General features: G+C 40.6%; 1 protein-coding gene across 1 annotated transcript in view; it reads left to right on the top strand.

Annotated features, from left to right (window-relative positions):
- WDR49 (WD repeat domain 49) overlaps positions 1-17724 on the top strand; it is a 164783-nt gene that overhangs the window by 71911 nt on the left and 75148 nt on the right. The window contains exon 8 of the mRNA XM_005675370.3: positions 9113-9346. Within this exon, the coding sequence (XP_005675427.3) occupies positions 9113-9346 (234 nt within the window). The remainder of the gene's footprint in view (positions 1-9112; positions 9347-17724) is intronic.

Raw genomic sequence — 17724 nt, forward strand, 5'->3', positions numbered from 1 at the left:
AGGAGTTCACTCAGATTCACGTCCATCGAGTCGGTGATGCCATCCAGCCATCTCATCCTCTGTCGTCACCTTCTCCTCCTGCCCCCAATCCCTCCCAACATCAGAGTCTTTTCCAGTGAGTCAACTCTTCACATGAGGTGGCCAAAGTACTGGAGTTTCTCAGCTTTAGCATCATTCCTTCCAAAGAAATCCCAGGCTGATCTCCTTCAGAATGGACTGATTGGATCACCTTGCAGTCCAAGGGACTCTCAAGAGTCTTCTCCAACACCACAGTTCAAACACATCAATTCTTCGGCCCTCAGCCTTCTTCACAGTCCAACTCTCACATCCATACCTGACCACTGCAAAAACCATAGCCTTGACTAGGACCTTAGTTGGCAAACTAATGTCTCTACTTTTCAATATGCTATGTAGGGTGGTCATAACTTTTCTTCCAAGGAGTAAGCATCTTTTCAGTTCATGGCTGCAGTCACCATCTGCAGTGATTTTGGAGCCCCCCAAATAAAGTCTGACACTGTTTCTACTGTTTCCCCATCTATTTCCCATGAAGTGATGGGATTGGATGCCATGACCTTAATTTTCTGAATGTTGAGCTTTAAGCCAACTTTTTCACTCTCCACTTTCACTTTCATCAAGAGGCTTTTTAGTTCCTCTTCACTTTCAGACATAAGGGTAGTGTCATCTGCATATCTGAAGTTATTGATATTTCTCCCGGCAATCTTGATTCCAGCTTGTGTTTATCCCAGTGCAGCATTTCTCATGATGTACTCTGCATAGAAGTTAAATAAGCAGGGTGACAATATACAGCCTGGATGTACTCCTTTTCCTATTTGGAACCAGTCTGTTGTTCCATGTCCAGTTCTAACTGTTGCTTCCTGACCTGCATACAGATTTCTCAAGAGGCAGGTCAGGTGGTCTGGTATTCACATCTCTCTCAGAATTTTCCACAGTTTATTGTGATCCACACAGTCAAAGTCTTTGGCATAGTCAATAAAGCAGAAATAGATGTTTTTCTGGAACTCTTTTGCTTTTTCCATGATCCAGCGGATTATGGCAATTTGATCTCTGGTTCCTCTGCCTTTTCTAAAACCAGTTTGAACATCAGGAAGTTCATTGTTCACGTATTGCTGAAGCATGTGTAAGTATAGTATTTTAAAATGTATGACACTAGGACTTCCCTGGTGACTCAGGGGTAAAGAATCCAGCTGCAATGCAGGAGCCACAGGAGACATAGGTTCGATCCCTGGGTAGGGAAGATCCCCTGGAAGAGCAAATGGCAACTCACTCCGGTTGTCTTGCCTGGAGAATCCCCATGTACAGAGGAGCCTGGCAGGCTACAGTCCATGGGGTCACAAAGAATCAGAGACAACTGAAGCAAGTTAACACACACAATGTTTAGGATTAAAAATACAATGGTTAGATTGGGTAAAGGGGATGAGAAAGGGAGAATAGGAGTGTAAGTAAGTATTTCTTTCAGAAGAGAGTGTTATTCAATGTACAATTAATATTTGCTCTATTCACACAGGCGCACATGCATGCACACACACACAGAAACAGCTATTATTTGGTGTTAGGGAGAAAACCATAACTCAGAAAGAGTCAAAGAAGGTTGTCTCTGAGAGTGGGGGTGGGGTGGGGGATGGGGGATGGGGACTTGGGATTGAGAGGGATGAATTGATTAAAAAAAAACCATTTTGATGCTATTGGATATTACACAATGGACATATCTTATTACATTTTTTAGAAAAAGTTATCAAGGCCTGGATGACCAACCTCCCTGGAGAGAAAATTAAAAAAAACAAAAAGACAAAGTGAGAGAATCAAGAGTGGGATCTACAAATGATGCTATGATTTAGAAGGAACTGGGGTCATCTACCCTGGACAAGAGCTGTATGAAGAGGCTTATGTAGATGTAGAGAAAGAGAGCAGGATAGAATCAAAAGGTAGAAGAGGAAGTCTTTGGCTTATCATAATGCTGTAGGAATTCCTATCCCATGGGATCCCAGGATCTGCATGGGAGATTCGTGTGTCTATGTATCCAAAGAAATTAGATGGAGTATTGTGCTCATATATGAACATGTGCATTTAAGAGGAGGGGATGGGCCATCATTTTCAACTGATTCTTTCCCCCAAAGGAGTATAACGTTTGAAATAGGTTAAAACTACAGGGTCACTTGCCTTATGGAGTAATAAACACTTGTGTAAAGAGGCCATCTGTTATAGATAATTTAGAAATAATTCTCACACTGGATAAAGCACACTAGTTTATTTGAAAGAAACTTTTTCTGCTCTAAGGTTCTAATATTTATATAATATAAAGGAATAAAATACATTTAATAATAAAACATTTATTGGGCACTTACTACGTACAGCTCGTCATGCCAAATGCTTGACATGGGCTCTCATTCAATCTTTATAGGGTCAGATTACATAGGTACCAGGCTTCCCTGATAGCACAGTTGGTAAAGAATTGCCTGCAATGCAGGAAACCCTGGTTTGATTCCTGGGTCAGGAAGATCCACTGGAGAAGTAATAGGCTACCCACTCCAGTATTCTTGGGCTTCTCTCAGCTGGCTAGGGGGTGGCTCAGCTGGTAAAGAATCTACCTGTAATGTGAGAGACCTGGGTTTGATCCCTGGATTGGGAAGATCCCCTGGAGAAAGAAGTGGCTAGCCACTCCAGTATTCTGTCTGTAGAATTCCAAGGACTGTATAGTCCATGGGGTTGCAAAGAATTGGACATGACTGAGTGACTTTCCCTTTCACTTTTCAGGTAGGTATCACATCAAAAATTCAGAGAGACAAAGAAACTTACTAGAGTTCACTCTGCAGTAAGGGACAGAGGCAAGATGACAACCGAAGAAGTCTGGCCCTAGAACTGGCCCGAAGCCCCCTTTGGAAGGGTTTTTCCCTCTCATTCTGACTCTCCCTCACTGAAAGTATTAGTCAACCAGTCATGTCCAACTCTCTCCAACTGTATGGACTGTAGCTCGCCAGGCTCCTCTGTCCATGGAATTCTCCAGGCAAGAATACTGGAGTGGGTAGCCATTCCTTTCTCCAGGGGATCTTCCCCACCCAGGTATTGAACCTGGGTCTCCTGCACTGCAGCCAAATTCCTTACCCTCTGAGCAGCCAGGAAAGCCTGATTCTCCCTCACTGAACTGTGTTACTTCTACTCCATGACTGACGGTGGCAACACTGGCATCTGCAGAGCTCCTCTTCCCATTTCCTTCAGTGCTTCTCCACGTGTGTGGCATTTTTGTGCCTTAATTGTCTGTGTTATCTGAACTTGGTTCCTTTAATGGACATCCCTGGTAACGCAGACAGTAAAGAATTTTGTTTCACAAAAAATACATATATTATCTATCTACCTACCTATTATCTATTCATCTAGCTATATAGAGAAAGAGATTGTATTCGTTTTCTTTTGCTACTTTGACCGATAACCACAAACTCAATGGTTTGCAACAGCACACCTTTTATGTTTTGTAGGTTAGAATGGTAGCCTGGGTCTCACTGGACTAAAATCAACGTAGTCACAGGGCTGTCTTCTTTTCTGGAGGCTCTGGAGGAGAATTTGTTTCCTTGCCTTTTCCAACTCCCTTGGTTCGCAGCCCCTTTTCTTCATCCTCCAAACCAGGAACACTGGTGGTGGTTTTAGTTGCTGAGTCGTGTCCGACTCTTGAGACCCCATGGACTGTAGCCTGCCAAGGCTCTTCTATCCATGGAATTCTCCAGGCAAGAATACTGCAGTGACTTGCCACTTCCTTCTCCAGGGGATCCTCCCAACCTAGGAATCAAATCCCAGTCATCTGCATTGCGGGCGAGTGAGCTACCAGGGAAGCCCTAGGCAGAGTTATCTTACATTCTGTAACTTTAATCTCCCTGTGGTTATATTGTTGTTTAGTCACTTCAGTTCAGTTCAGTCACTCAGTTGTGTCTGACTCTTTGTGACCCCATGGGCTGCAGCATGCCAGGCCTCCCTGTCCATCGCCAACTCCCAGAGTTGACTCAAACTCATGTCCATTGAGTTGGTGATGCCATCCAACCATCTTGTCCTCTGTCTTCCCCTTCTTCTTCCACCTTCAATCTTTGCCAGCATCAGGGTCTTTTCAAATGAGCCATCTCTTTGCTTCAGGTGGCCAAAGTATTTGAGTTTCAGCTTCAACATCAATCCTTCCAATGAATATTCAGGACTGATTTCCTGAGATCCTGGTTGGATCTCCTTGCAGTCCAAGGGACTCTCAAGAGTCTTCTCCAGCACCACAGTTCAAAAGTATCAGTTCTTCGGTGCTCAGCTTTCTTCACAATCCAACTCTCACATCTACACACGACTGCTGGAAAAACCATAGCCTTGACTAGATGGACCTTTGTTGGCAAAGTAATGTCTCTGCTTTTGAATATGCTGTCTATGTTGGTCACAACTTTTCTTCCAAGGAGTAAACATCTTTTAATTTCATGGCTGCAGTCACCATCTGCAGTGATTTTGGAGCCCCTCAAAATTAAGTCTGTCACTGTTTCCACTGTTTCCTCATCTATTTGCTATGAAGTGATGGGATCAGATGCCAGGATCTTAGTTTTCTGAATTTAAGCCTTAAGCCAACACTTTCACTCTCCTCTTTCACTTTTATCAAGAGGCTCTTTAGTTCTTCTTCACTTTCTGCAATAAGGGCAGTCTGTCTGCCCTTTTCCATCAGAGGGCAGACAGACTAAAAACCATAATCACAGAAAATTAACAATCTAATTACATGGTCCACAGCCTTGTCTAACTCAATGAAACTATGAGCCATGCCATGTAGGGCCACCCAAAGTGGATGGATCATAGTAGAGAGTTTTGACAAAATGTGGTGCACTGGAGAAGGGAATGGTAAACTACTTCACTATTCTTGCCTTGAGAACCCCGTGGACAGTATGAAAAGGCAGAAAGATAAGACACTGAAAGATGAACTCCCCAGGTTGGTAGGTGCTGATTATGCTACTGGAGATCAGTGGAGAAATAACTCCAGAAAGAATAAAGAGACGGAGCCAAAGCAAAAACACCACCCAGTTGTGGATTTGACTGATGATGGAAGCAAGGTCCGATGCTGTAGAGTAATATTGCAAAGGAACCCTGGAATGTTAGGTCCATGAATCAAGGCAAGTTGGAAGTGATCAATCAGGAGATGGGAAGAGTGAACATCGACATTTTAGGAATCAGCGAACTAAAATGGACTGGAAAGGGTGAATTTAACCCAGATGACCATTATATCTACTACTCTGGGCAAGAATCTCTTAGAAGAAATGGAGTAGCCATCACAGTCAACAAAAGAGTCCGAAATGCAGTACTTGGATGCAGCCTCAAAAATGATAGAGTGATCTATATTCGTTTCCAAGGCAAACCATTCAATATCATGGTAATCCAAGTCTATGTCCTGACCAGAAATGCTGAAGAAACTGAAGTTGAACAGTTTTATGAAGACCTACAAGACCTTCTAGAATTAACAATAAAAAAAAAGATGTCCTTTTCATTATAGGGGACTAGAATGCAAAAGAAGAAAGTCAAGAAACACCTGGAGTAACAGGCAAATTTGGCCTTGGAGTACAGAATGAAGCAGGGCAAAGGCTAATAGAGCTCTGCCAAGAGAATGCGCAGGTCATGGTAAGCACCCTCTTCCAACTACACAAGAGAAGACTCTATACATGGACATCGCCAGAGGTCAACACTGAAATCAGATTGATTATATTCTTCATAGCCTAAGATTAAGAAGCTCTATACAGTCTAGGAGACTGTTTTTACTCTCTACTAAAAACAAGACTAGGAGCTGACTGTGGCTCAGATCATCAACTCCTTATTGGCAAATTCAGATCTCAGTTGAAGAAAGCAGGGAAAACCACTAGACCATTCAGGTACAATCCCTAACGAATATACAGTGGAAGTGAGAAATAGATTTAAAGGACTAGATCTGATACACAGAATGACTGATGAACTATGGACAGAGGTTCATGACATTGTACAGGAGACAGGGAGCAAGACCATCCCAAGAAAAAGAAATGCAAAAAAGGAAAATGACTGTCTGAGGAGGCCTTAGAAATAGCTGTGAAAAGAAGAGAAGTGAAAAGCAAAGGAGAAAAGGAAAGATATTCCCATTTGAATGCAGAGTTCCAAAGAATAGCAAGAAGAGATAGGAAAGCCTTCCTCAGCAATCAGTGCAAAGAAATAGAGGAAAACAACAGAATGGGAAAGACTAGAGATCTCTTCAAGAAAATTAGAGATACCAAGGGAACATTTCATGCAAAGATGGGCTCAATAAAGGGCAGAATTGGTGTGGACCTAAGAGAAACAGAAGATATTAAGAAGAAGTGGCAAGAATACACAGAAGAACTATACTAAAAAGATCTTCATGATCCAGATAATCATGATGGTGTGATCACTCACCTAGAGCCAGATATCCTGGAATGTGAAGTCAAGTGGGCCTTATAAAGCATCACTATGAACAAAGCTAGTGGAGGTGATGGAATTCCAGGTGAGCTATTTCAAATCCTAAAAGATGATGCTGTGAAAGTGCTGCAGTCAATATGCCAGCAAATTTGGAACACTCAGCAGTGGCCACAGGACTAGAAAAGGTCAGTTTTCATTCCAATCCCTAAGACAGACAATGCCAAAGAATGCTCAAACTACCACACAATTGCACTCATCTCACATGCTAGTAAAGTAATGCTCATAATTCTCCAAGCCAGGCTTCAACAATATATGAACCATGAACTTCCAGATGTTCAAGCTGGTTTTAGAAAAGGCAGAGGAACCAGAGATCAAATTGCTAACATCTTTTGGATCATCAAAAAAGCAAGAGAGTTCCAGAAAAACATCTATTTCTGCTTTATTGACTATGCCAAAGCCTTTGACAGTGTGGATCACAATAAACTTTGGAAAATTCTGAAAGAGATGGGAATACCAGACCACCTGACCTGCCTCTTGAGAAATCTGTATGCAGGTAAGGAAACAACAGTTAGGACTGGACATGGAACAACAGACTGGTTTCAAATAGGAAAAGGAGTGTGTCAAGGTTGTGTATTGTCACCCTGCTTATTTAACCTATATGCAGATTACCTCATGAGACACGCTGGGCTGGAGGAAGCACAAGCCGAAATCAAGATTGCTGGGAGAAATAACAATAATCTCAGATATGCAGATGACATCACCCTTATGGCTGAAAGTGAAGAAGAACTAAAAAGCCTCTTGATGAAAGTGAAAGAGGAGAGTGAAAAAGTTCAGTCACTAAGTCATGTCTATTCTTTTGTGACCCCGTGGACTATAGCCTGCCAGGCTCTTCTGTCCATGGAATTTCCCGGGTAGAATACTGGAGTGGATTGCTATTTCCATCTCCAGAGGATCTTCCTGACCCAGGGATTAAACCCACATCTCCTTCATTGACAGATGGATTCTCTACCACTGAGCCACTGGGAAGCCCTGTGATGACACTGGACTGGTCCAAATCAACCAGGATTATCTCTCCATCTCAAAGGCCTTAATTTTACATTTTCCAAGAATTAGCACATGGATATCTTTGAAGACAATTATTCTTCCTAACACAGTTCAGTTCAGTTCAGTCTCTTAGTCGTGTCCAACTCTTTGCGACCCCATGAATCGCAGCACGCCAGGCCTCCCTGTCCATCACCGATTCCCGGAGTTCACTCAAACTGATGTCCATCGAGTCAGTGATGCCATCCAGCCATCTCATCCTCTGTCGTCACCTTCTCCTCCTGTCCCCAATGCCTCCCAGTATCAGAGTCTTTTCTGATGAGTCAACTCTTTGCATGAGGTGGCCAAAGGACAGGAGTTTCAGCTTTAGCATCATTCCTTCCAAAGAAATCCCAGGGCTGATCTCCTTCAGAATGGATTGTTTGGATCTCCTTGCAGTCCAAGGGACCTCAAGAGTCTTATCCAACACCACAGTTCAAAAGCATCAATTCTTCAGCGCTCAGCCTTCTTCACAGTCCAACTCTCACATCCATACATGACCACAGGAAAACCATAGCATTGACTAGACGGACCTTAGTTGGCAAAGTAATGTCTGTGCTTTTGAATATGCTATGTAGGGTGGTCATAACTTTTCTTCCAAGGAGTAAGCATCTTTTCATTTCATGGCTGCAATTACCATCTGCAGTGATTTTGGAGCCCCCCAAAATAAAGTCTGACACTGTTTCCACTGTTTCCCCATCTATTTCCCATGAAGTGATGGGACCAGATGCCATGATCTTCATTTTCCGAATGTTGAGCTTTAAGCCAACTTTTTCACTCTCCACTTTCACTTTCATCAAGAGGCTTTTTAGTTCCTCTTCACTTTCTTCCATAAGGATGGTGTCATCTGCATATTTGAGGTTATTGATATTTCTCCCGGCAATCTTGATTCCAGCTTGTGCTTCTTCCAGTCCAGCGTTTCTCATGATGTGCTCTGCATAGAAGTTAAATAAGCAGGGTGACAATATACAGCCTTGACGTACTCCTTTTCCTGTTTGAAACCAGTCTGTTGTTCCATGTCCAGTCCTAACTGTTGCTTCTTGATCTGCATACAGATTTCTCAAGGGGCAATTCAGGTGGTCTGGTATTCCCATCTCTTTCAGAATTTCCCACAGTTTAGGCTTTGGCATAGTCAATAAAGCAGAAATAGATGTTTTTCTGTAACTCTCTTGCTTTTTCCATGATCCAGCAGATGTTGGCAATTTGATCTCTGGTTCCTCTGCCTTTTTCTAAAACCAGCTGTAACATCAGGAAGTTCATGGTTCATGTATTGTTGAAGCCTGGCTTGGAGAATGTTGAGCATTACTTTATTAGCATGTAAGATGAGTGCAATTGTGCGGTAGTTTGAGCATTCTTTGGCATTGCTTTTCTTAATGCAACCATTTTTCTGAGGACTGAGATAAAACAAAATCCCTTCCCTAGAAGAGATTACAGTTGAGGAAATACTGAAACAGAGAAGGGAAATCCAAAAAACATGTGTTTTATAAGATAAGGACGAACAGTTAACAGCGCTATGGGGAGCCTGCCTGACGTTGAGGGTGAGCTAGAGAAAATTTGGTTAGAAAATTAGAATTATTCTTGACATAGTCCTATGACTCTGTTACTTTTCCTGCAGGTTTTGAGACTCTGGGATATTCAGCATCAACTGTCCATCCAGAGGATCTCTTGCTTTTTCCCCAAGAGTCAGGACTTCAGGTGTCTCTTCCACTTTGATGAAGCCCACGGACGACTCTTCATCTCGTTCAATAACCAGCTAGCTTTGCTGGCAATGAAAAGTGAAGCCGGCAAGAGGGTGACAAGCCACAAGAAGGCAGTCACTTGTGTACTTTACAATTCAGTCTTGAAGCAGGTAATGATGCTTTTCTGTCACTCTCCTAACATGTGCCCACATTCAGTTCCTTAATTCAATCGGGGGACAAATATAGAAAAGGAAAGGTGGGAAAGAAACGATTTAAGCTGTGTGCTTTTCTGCAATAATGTGTATTCGGGTGGATTTGGAGAGTAATTTCATTTTCAACCAGCGACCGCAGCAGCACTGATAGAGTTACTCAGAGGAAGTATTCCAGCTAAAGCAAACACAACATGGAATGCAATTGAACTTATCTTTGTTACCCACTAGTTTGGCTCTTGATGCCAAATGCAAGTGAACCTGGCTGTAAAATTCCCTTTTACGCACACCATCACCATCCCCCTGCATCCCTGTGGAAAGATCTGAAATATGCATGAAATGTAATTAGCAAAGATCCATTTTGCCGGCACAGTTTCGGCGAGTGGCTCGCTGTGGCAGGCCCAGAATGTATTCATAATAAAATGATTCTGTTAAATGTGCTGCCACTTGGTATGCAGCTCGAGTGTTGTTTGTCTCCCCACCACGTTAATGACGCTTTGCAGCCTTTGCTTATGGGAGCACTCCCTGCATGTCAATGAGAAAATGGGCTGCTCTGGAGTGGAGATGCCACAGGGACCACAGCCCTTCTTAGAGGACAGGGAGGGCCAGCCTGTGGGTATCCTGGAGGGAGTGGAGCAATCCTTTTCATTGCCCTTGGAGCTTAGTCTGTGGCAATGATCACCCCAGGCCTGACAGTCACCGAACAGCAGGAGGCAAGCCGACAGCCAGTATCCAGCTTATGGCTGATTAAACAATAACTCCAGCCCATTCTACTTTCCTTTCTGCAGAAGCTTCTGCATCCACGCAGAAATGAGTAGTTCAGATGGTGTGCAACGGGAGGAAAGGCCTTTGTTAGTAATGAGTAGTGTGTCATGTCACTGCTTCAAATACTGTGCTGGTTATTCTAGGAGATGAAAGTCCTTTACAAAACAATCCATTTCGAATTCCATCTGTGGGGGAAACATTCCCTAGTAAATGTTTTACTGAACTGTATGGAGGCAGCCAGTTAATTTGGCTCCCTGGTGGCCACTGAGAGATATATTTCTTTCCAGAAGAATGTTCTGCTAATTGAGATTTGCAGAGTTAAAGTGCTGAGTTTATGTGTAGATGTTATGATCATATATTGCCTGACCGTAAGATGAGCCATTTTCCATGAGGAATTCAGGTCTGGAAAAGAAAGTCTGGAATCTTCCACTTGGAATATGAAGATAAAGCCAAAATAACACAAGGATATGCCAGTTATAGGCAACAACAGAATATGCACATGTGGAATATTACATGCAAAGAATTTCTGTACAAATGAGTTGGATATTGATGCCTCTTTTATTTCTGAGGTCAAAAGTATAAATAATTAAATACAATGTTAAAGTGTGTATAAAGTACGTAGAGCTGTGTATTATACAGAAATGTTTCCTATTATCAGCTAAACTATGGAGAAACACTTTAACATTGTGTAACATTTATAATTGCAAAAAATATAGATTGCAGTCAAGTACAAAGGAAACAATATCACCCACAGACCCATCAGCCAGTGATAACTGATCATTTCAAAGTAGTTAGATAAAACAAATGAACTGTTTTGAACAAGTGTCAGGTGCCGGAATGAGGATTCAAAGATTCACATACCACAAAGTTTCTTCACCCCCATAGTTCAAGGAGATTCAGGTACAGAGAATCTTTCCAGAGCTCACTGCTGGGCAGGAGCTCATTACAAGGATTGTGGGGTGATATCAGGGGACCAGACACATGACTCTCACAAAAAAACAATGGAGTAGAGCAAAATGAAGAGAGGAAAAATCAAAGTGCTATCCTTGGAAAGAGGACCTTTCTGCCTGGGGCTGGGTGGGTGACAGTTTAGCAGAGCCCTGAAATCTCCAGTGGGAACCTCTGAAAGGAGAGAATGAAGTAGCTCCAGACAGATGGTACAACATGTTTAAGCACAAACAATGCATTTTTTTTCAGGGAGAGGGTTTATTCTGGAGTGACTAGTTTGTGGGTACTTAGCAAATATTGGGAGACTTGAGACAGTGGAGGGAGCTTAGAGTCAGATTGTGAATGCCATTCACTCAATGAACCAAGATCTAGTCTTTGAAAAATATAGACTTGAGGTTAGAACAGCAATTCTTACAGTGTGATCTCAGATCTCTGGGGAAGTCAGACCCTTTCAAAGGATCAAAACTATTTTCATCATAACATTAATCTGTTGTCCACTTTTTCCACTCTCATTGTTTCATGAGTGTACAGTGGTGTTTCCTAGAGGCTATGTGATGACTGATGGCACAGTGTGCTTTTGTATTTATGTGTTTTAACAATTTCTTTTTTTTTAATTTTTATTTTTACTTTATTTTAATTTACAATCTCAGTTTAAATTTCTAATATGGTAAATACATGGGTTTCTCTGTTTTTGTCTTTATCTCTATCTCTGTCTCCCAGATAAATAGAAGCTATTTGGATTCTTCAGTACTTTTTAGTAGTGTAAAATAAAAAGATCGAAGTTTTGAGAACACAGAGAGAAAAGAGAGCTCAAATGTTTGGCAGACTACGTCCTGTGTCTAAGCTTCGGTTTATTGATTTTCAAAAGTGTGTGTGTCTGTGTGTTGGGGGGCAGGCATAGACATGATATGGTAGCAATGGCTGTCTGCAGCATCACCTTGCTGCGTCCTGCTTCTCAGAGGTAGTTCTCCTTCCTCCCAGGCAGTCAGCCCAGGCAAGTCTCCCCGGTTCCCCCATACCTCTCAGGTTGAAGGGTGATGCTTTTAATACACCTCTTCCTGATTTACATCTTGATATTTCTTACTCGTTATTTTACCCATGTGACATATGAAAGCAGAAGTTGAAAAGAGTTAGAAAGGCAGAGAGATCCCTGAATAGGGCTTTGCCTCTGGCCCCGTGAGATGAGGAAGTGGTTTTTCCTGCCCCTCTTCTTTGCCACTGCAGTTCTTGCTGCTTAACATTCAGTTCTGGGATTCCTCTCTGGTCCTCTGACGTCTCCAGGAACATCTTCTGCCACACCTCTCTCCCTTGCATTTCTAGTTGTTATCCAGCTAAACAGTTACCTAAATTCTCACTTTCTCTCCTCCCATGTTTGATAAAAGGGGAAGATTCTTGTCTTTCACTTTCACATTTTCCTACAACTCCCAACACTCTTCTTTTTTTTTTTTTAAGACAAAATCTTTTACTTTTTTATTCAAGAGTAATTAAAATATAATAAAATATACAGGTCTTAAGTGAAAAAATTACCAAATCTGACAAATACATATACTCATGGAACATCTATCAAGATACCATTTCCATCATCTAAGAAAAGTCCATTCTGTCCCGTCTCAATCAACTGTATCCATTTTAGTTGCTTCTGCTGATATTTTGCATCCAGTGTTTATTTTTTTAATTTAATTTAATTTTTTAAAATTTTTTATATTTTTTTAAATTTTAACATCTTTAATTCTTACATGCGTTCCCAAACATGAACCCCCATCCCACCTCCCTCCCCACAACATCTCTCTGGGTCATCCCCAACACTCTTCTGAACAGCAACGAATGGTCAATTCTAGATTTGGTCGATTGTTGCTATTTCTAAATCTAAGTTCAAAAGGAACCCATGCTTTTTCAGTCTGCTGGTGCTCTTAGGTTATTTGGTTTGGTGTTTCATTGAAAGACTTTCCCTTTATCTGAATCGAATGAAAACATGACAACATGTTGTCATTTCAACACTTTGCTACACCTTATTATTATTTCATTCTATTTGGTCATCAATGAGAACTTCCCATTATTCCTATTTGAAAGTGACATGGCATATTTCTGTGACTCATCTTCCTGCCTTTTGGTACCTTCACATCCTAATCTAAGAAAGTGATGTTAAGCCACGCAGAGACGTTGAAAACAGACTGTGAGCTTTATTTCACTCAGCAAAGCTTACCCTCTCAGCTAGTGGCAGAACAAGTTGGGACAGGATGAGGGAGTCCTTGGAATGCACAATTTTGAAAGAATCAAAGTCACACAATATCCTGGAGATAGTTCTCATGAATTGTCTTTGCATAGAATTCTTTTTTTTTTTTTATGTCAAAAATAATTTTTTATTTTTTTTTAAATTTTAAAATCTTTAATTAAGTGAAGCTTTTCTTAAAAACCCATGATTGTTGGCGAACTTTAAAAATATGTTTGTAGATATCACATAAACTGAAAAAGAAAAAAATTCCTGACTTATTCTAATGATGTGCTTTTGTGAAACAGGTGATGTTTCAGTGCTTTTTGCATCTAGACATAGTTAGGCTAAATGTAAATAGGCATTATAAAATCTTAACAGTGATATTCACTATTTTTCCCATTGAAATAATTTACTTTTTGTAAAACAATACTTGCTTATTACAAGAAATTACAATAATGCTGTAGAGTTCAAATAAGGAACTAAATATTGCTGAAATATCATCAACATCTTCTAAATACCTCTCTGTGCATAGACTAGTTCACCTGAATATGGTTCTATAACCTACATTTTACTCTATGACATATTGGAATTAATTCCTTGTTTCTAATGTAGATCTCCTCCATCATTTTTAAAAAGCAGCACAGAGTCCCACTGTATGTGTATCATAATTTACTGATCCATTTGCCTTGATGAGCATTTTGCTGTTATGAATTTCTTTATGCATAAATTTATTCACACTCATGACTTTCTCTCTCTAAGGCAAAATCTTAAGAATGAATTTCAAAGTTAAAATATATGTATATGAGATAATTTAGTACATAAATTGCCTCCTGAATCTTACTATGTTACCCAGTCTTTAAGAGTAAACACATTAATCATATAAAGAGCCATGTCAGACAGCGACTGCCTGGCAGCCTCTGGCAGGACTCCTGCGATCTCTGATATTGCTCCTGTTATTCACCATGGGATGTTGTCTTTGAAAATTTGAAGATTAGACCTTCTTTACCTAGAGTCGTGTTTGTTTCTTGAGGACCAACTTTTACAAGAAACATGATGTCAATCATTCATTTAAAATGGGGTTAGGGTATAATTTTTTAGTGACAGTGCGTCGCCTGTCCTCTTTTCTGCACACGATTTTGGGGGAATTGTGATGTTTGAGAGTCTAACCAATTCAATACATAGTTCCTTTGGGAATTGTAAAATCTGAGTAGAGGAAAGTGGACAAGCTTGAGGGAAATTTATCTCCACTTTACAAGACATTATGCCTCTTTAGTGCTTGTATTTAGGGCGAAATCAATGAGTTTCTCCTTTGAACAGAATTAGATGAAGACGGATGAAAGCTTTCTCCTTGCCTGCTTACTGCTGGGCTTCAAGTGACCTGTGTTAATGTGGCTTTTCTTCACTGGTCAGATTAAGGCTGTACTTGGTTACATGTCGATACTGAGGCTATGAGCTCTGGTCACTTGCTGAAGACATAGGAAATGCCTTAGTCTTAAGGGTAGATCAAGGAACTCCCCTGGAGTTCCAGCGGTTAAGGCTTCATGCTTCCACTGTAGGGGACCCAGGTTCAGTCCCTGGTTGGGGAACTAATATTCTGCTTGCCAACATATATACACTTACATGTATGTGTATGTACATATAAATAGGTGTTTATTTAAAAGTGATGGCTTGGAAGGAATAACACATTTCAGTGTTACAAAACTAAAAAAGACAAAGGGTATACAGTAAAAATTTCCTTTTATCACTGTTTCTACCTACCAGTTTCCTTTGCTGGAAGCAACTAGTTCATGAGATCCATGAGAACCCTTTAAGGGCTGTTGTAGTCAAACACAAGTATATATGTATTTTTTGTCACAAATATGTATACTCACTTTAAAATAGATGTGTATAATAATTCTTAATATTTAAGAATATTAATTATGTGGTTTTACACAAACAGTAGTATGTTATATGCACAGCAACACTGCTCTGTACATTGATTTTCCACCTAACAATACAGCCTAATGATCATTTTATTTATCTCATTACCCAGAATATCCTCTTTCTTTTTGACAGCTGCATGGTATTCTGTTTAATGGGTATGCCAAATTTTATTAATCAGTTTTTATGGACATTTAGATTGCTTTCAGTATTTTTGTTATACAGATAATATAGTAATTTGAATGCACAAATTTTGGCACTAGTGAGGAAACCTCTGTAAGATAAATTCCTAGAACTAGAATTAGTGGGTCATAGACTGTGTGGATCACAATAAACTGTGGAAAATTCTGAGAGAGATGGGAATACCAGACCACCTGACCTGCCTCTTGAGAAAACTATATGCAGGTCAGGAAGCAACAGTTAGAACTGGACATGGAACAACAGTCTGGTTCCAAATAGGAAAAGGAGCATGTCAAGGCTGTATATTGTCCCCGTGCTTATTTAACTTATATGCAGAGTACATCATGAGAAACACTGGGTTGGAAGAAGCACAAGCTGGAATCAAGATTGCTGGGAGAAATAGCAATAACCTCAGATATGCAGATGACATCACCCTTATGGCAGAAAGTGAAGAGGAACTAAAAAGCCTCTTGATGAAAGTGAAAAAGGAGAGTGAAAAAGGTGGCTTAAAGCTCAACGTTCAGAAAACGAAGATCCTGGCATCCGGTCTCATCACTTCATGGAAATAGATGGGGAAACAGTGGAGACAGTGTCAGACTTTATTCTTTTGGGCTCCAAAATCACTGCAGATGGTGACTGCAGCCATGAAATTAAAAGACGCTTACTCCTTGGAAGAAAAGTTATGACCACCCTACATAGCATATTGAAAAGCAGAGACATTACTTTGCCAACAAAGGTCCGTTGAAGTCAAGGCTATGGTTTTTCCAGTGGTCATGTGTGGATGTGAGAGTTGGAATGTGAAGAAAGCTAAGCACTGAAGAATTGATGCTTTTGAACTGTGGTGTTGGAGAAGACTCTTGAGAGTCCCTTGGACTGCAAGGAGATCCAGCCAGTCCATTCTAAAGGAGAACAGTCCTGGGTGTTCTTTGGGAGGAATGATGCTAAAACTGAAACTCCAATACTTTGGCCACCTCGTGCGAAGAGTTGACTCATTGGAAAAGACTCTGATGCTGGGAGGGATTGAGGACAGGAGGAAAAGGGGACGACAGAGGATGAGATGGCTGGATGGCATCACCGACTTGATGGACATGAGTTTGAGTGAACTCCAGGAATTGGTGATGGACAGGGAGGCCTGGCGTGCTGCAATTCATGGGGTCACAAAGAGTTGGACACGACTGAGTGACTGAACTGAACTGAGAGTGTTTATGTCAGTAACCTTGATAAATATTTTCAAATTTTCTGTATAAAAGCTGCATTTAAATCAACCACATGATAAGAAATGACCCTTTCCTCAGGCTTTCTCATTATCACTGATTCAGCTATTTTTTAAAAGACTTCTTTTTTTAAAAACAATTTTTTAAAAGAACATTTTTAGGTTCACAGCAAAATTGAGATGATCTTGAAAATAGTTGGACATGACTGAAGCGACTTAGCACACATGAACTATGTTGAGTCCTCCTAACCATGAATCTGGATTATCTCTCATTTAAACAGTGTTTTATATCATTCATCAGAGTTTTGAAGTACACCTCATATAGATCTTATACATATTTTGTTAGACTTACATGTATTTCACTTTTGTGGATGTTAATGTACATTGTACTGTGATATTATTTTTAAATTTTACTTGTTCAGTGCTGCTTTATAGGAAAATGATTGACTTTTGTGACTATGTAACCTGTAATCTTGCAGTAATTGCTTCTTAGTTCCAGGAAATGTTTTTGGTCAGTTCTTTAAGATTTTCTGCACAAAAGACTGGGCTTCCCCAGTGGGTCAGTGGTAAAGAATCCACCTGCAACGTAGGAGACACGGGGTTGGATCCCTCTTTTGGGAGGATCACCTGGAGAAGGAAATGGCAGCTCACTCCAGTATTCTTGCCTGGAGAATCCCTTAGATAGAGGAGCCTGGTGGGCTAAGGTCCATAGGATCACAAGAGTCAGACACAACGGAAGCAACTGAGCATGCATGCATGTACATGGAGGATCATGTCATCTGCTTACAGAGACAGTTTTATTTCTTTCTTCTCAAACTTTATAACTCCCCTTCTTTTACTTTTCTTGTTGCATTATGCCAAGCTTCTGTATAATGTTGAAAAGGTATAATGAGAGGGAACATCCTTGCCTTGTACCTGATCTTAGTAAAAAAGCTGCGAAGTTCTCACTATTAAGTATAATAGTAGCTGTACGATTTTTGTAGATATTTTTTGTCAAGTGAAGGAAAGTTCCCTCTATTCTTATTTTATGAGAGTTTTTAATCATAAGCGGGTGTTAGTGCCACTTGCTATTTTTTTATCTGTTGATACAATCATGTGTTT

The sequence above is a fragment of the Capra hircus genome, chromosome 1, assembly GCF_001704415.2.
Source record: "Capra hircus breed San Clemente chromosome 1, ASM170441v1, whole genome shotgun sequence".
Classification (NCBI taxonomy): Eukaryota; Metazoa; Chordata; class Mammalia; order Artiodactyla; family Bovidae; genus Capra; species Capra hircus.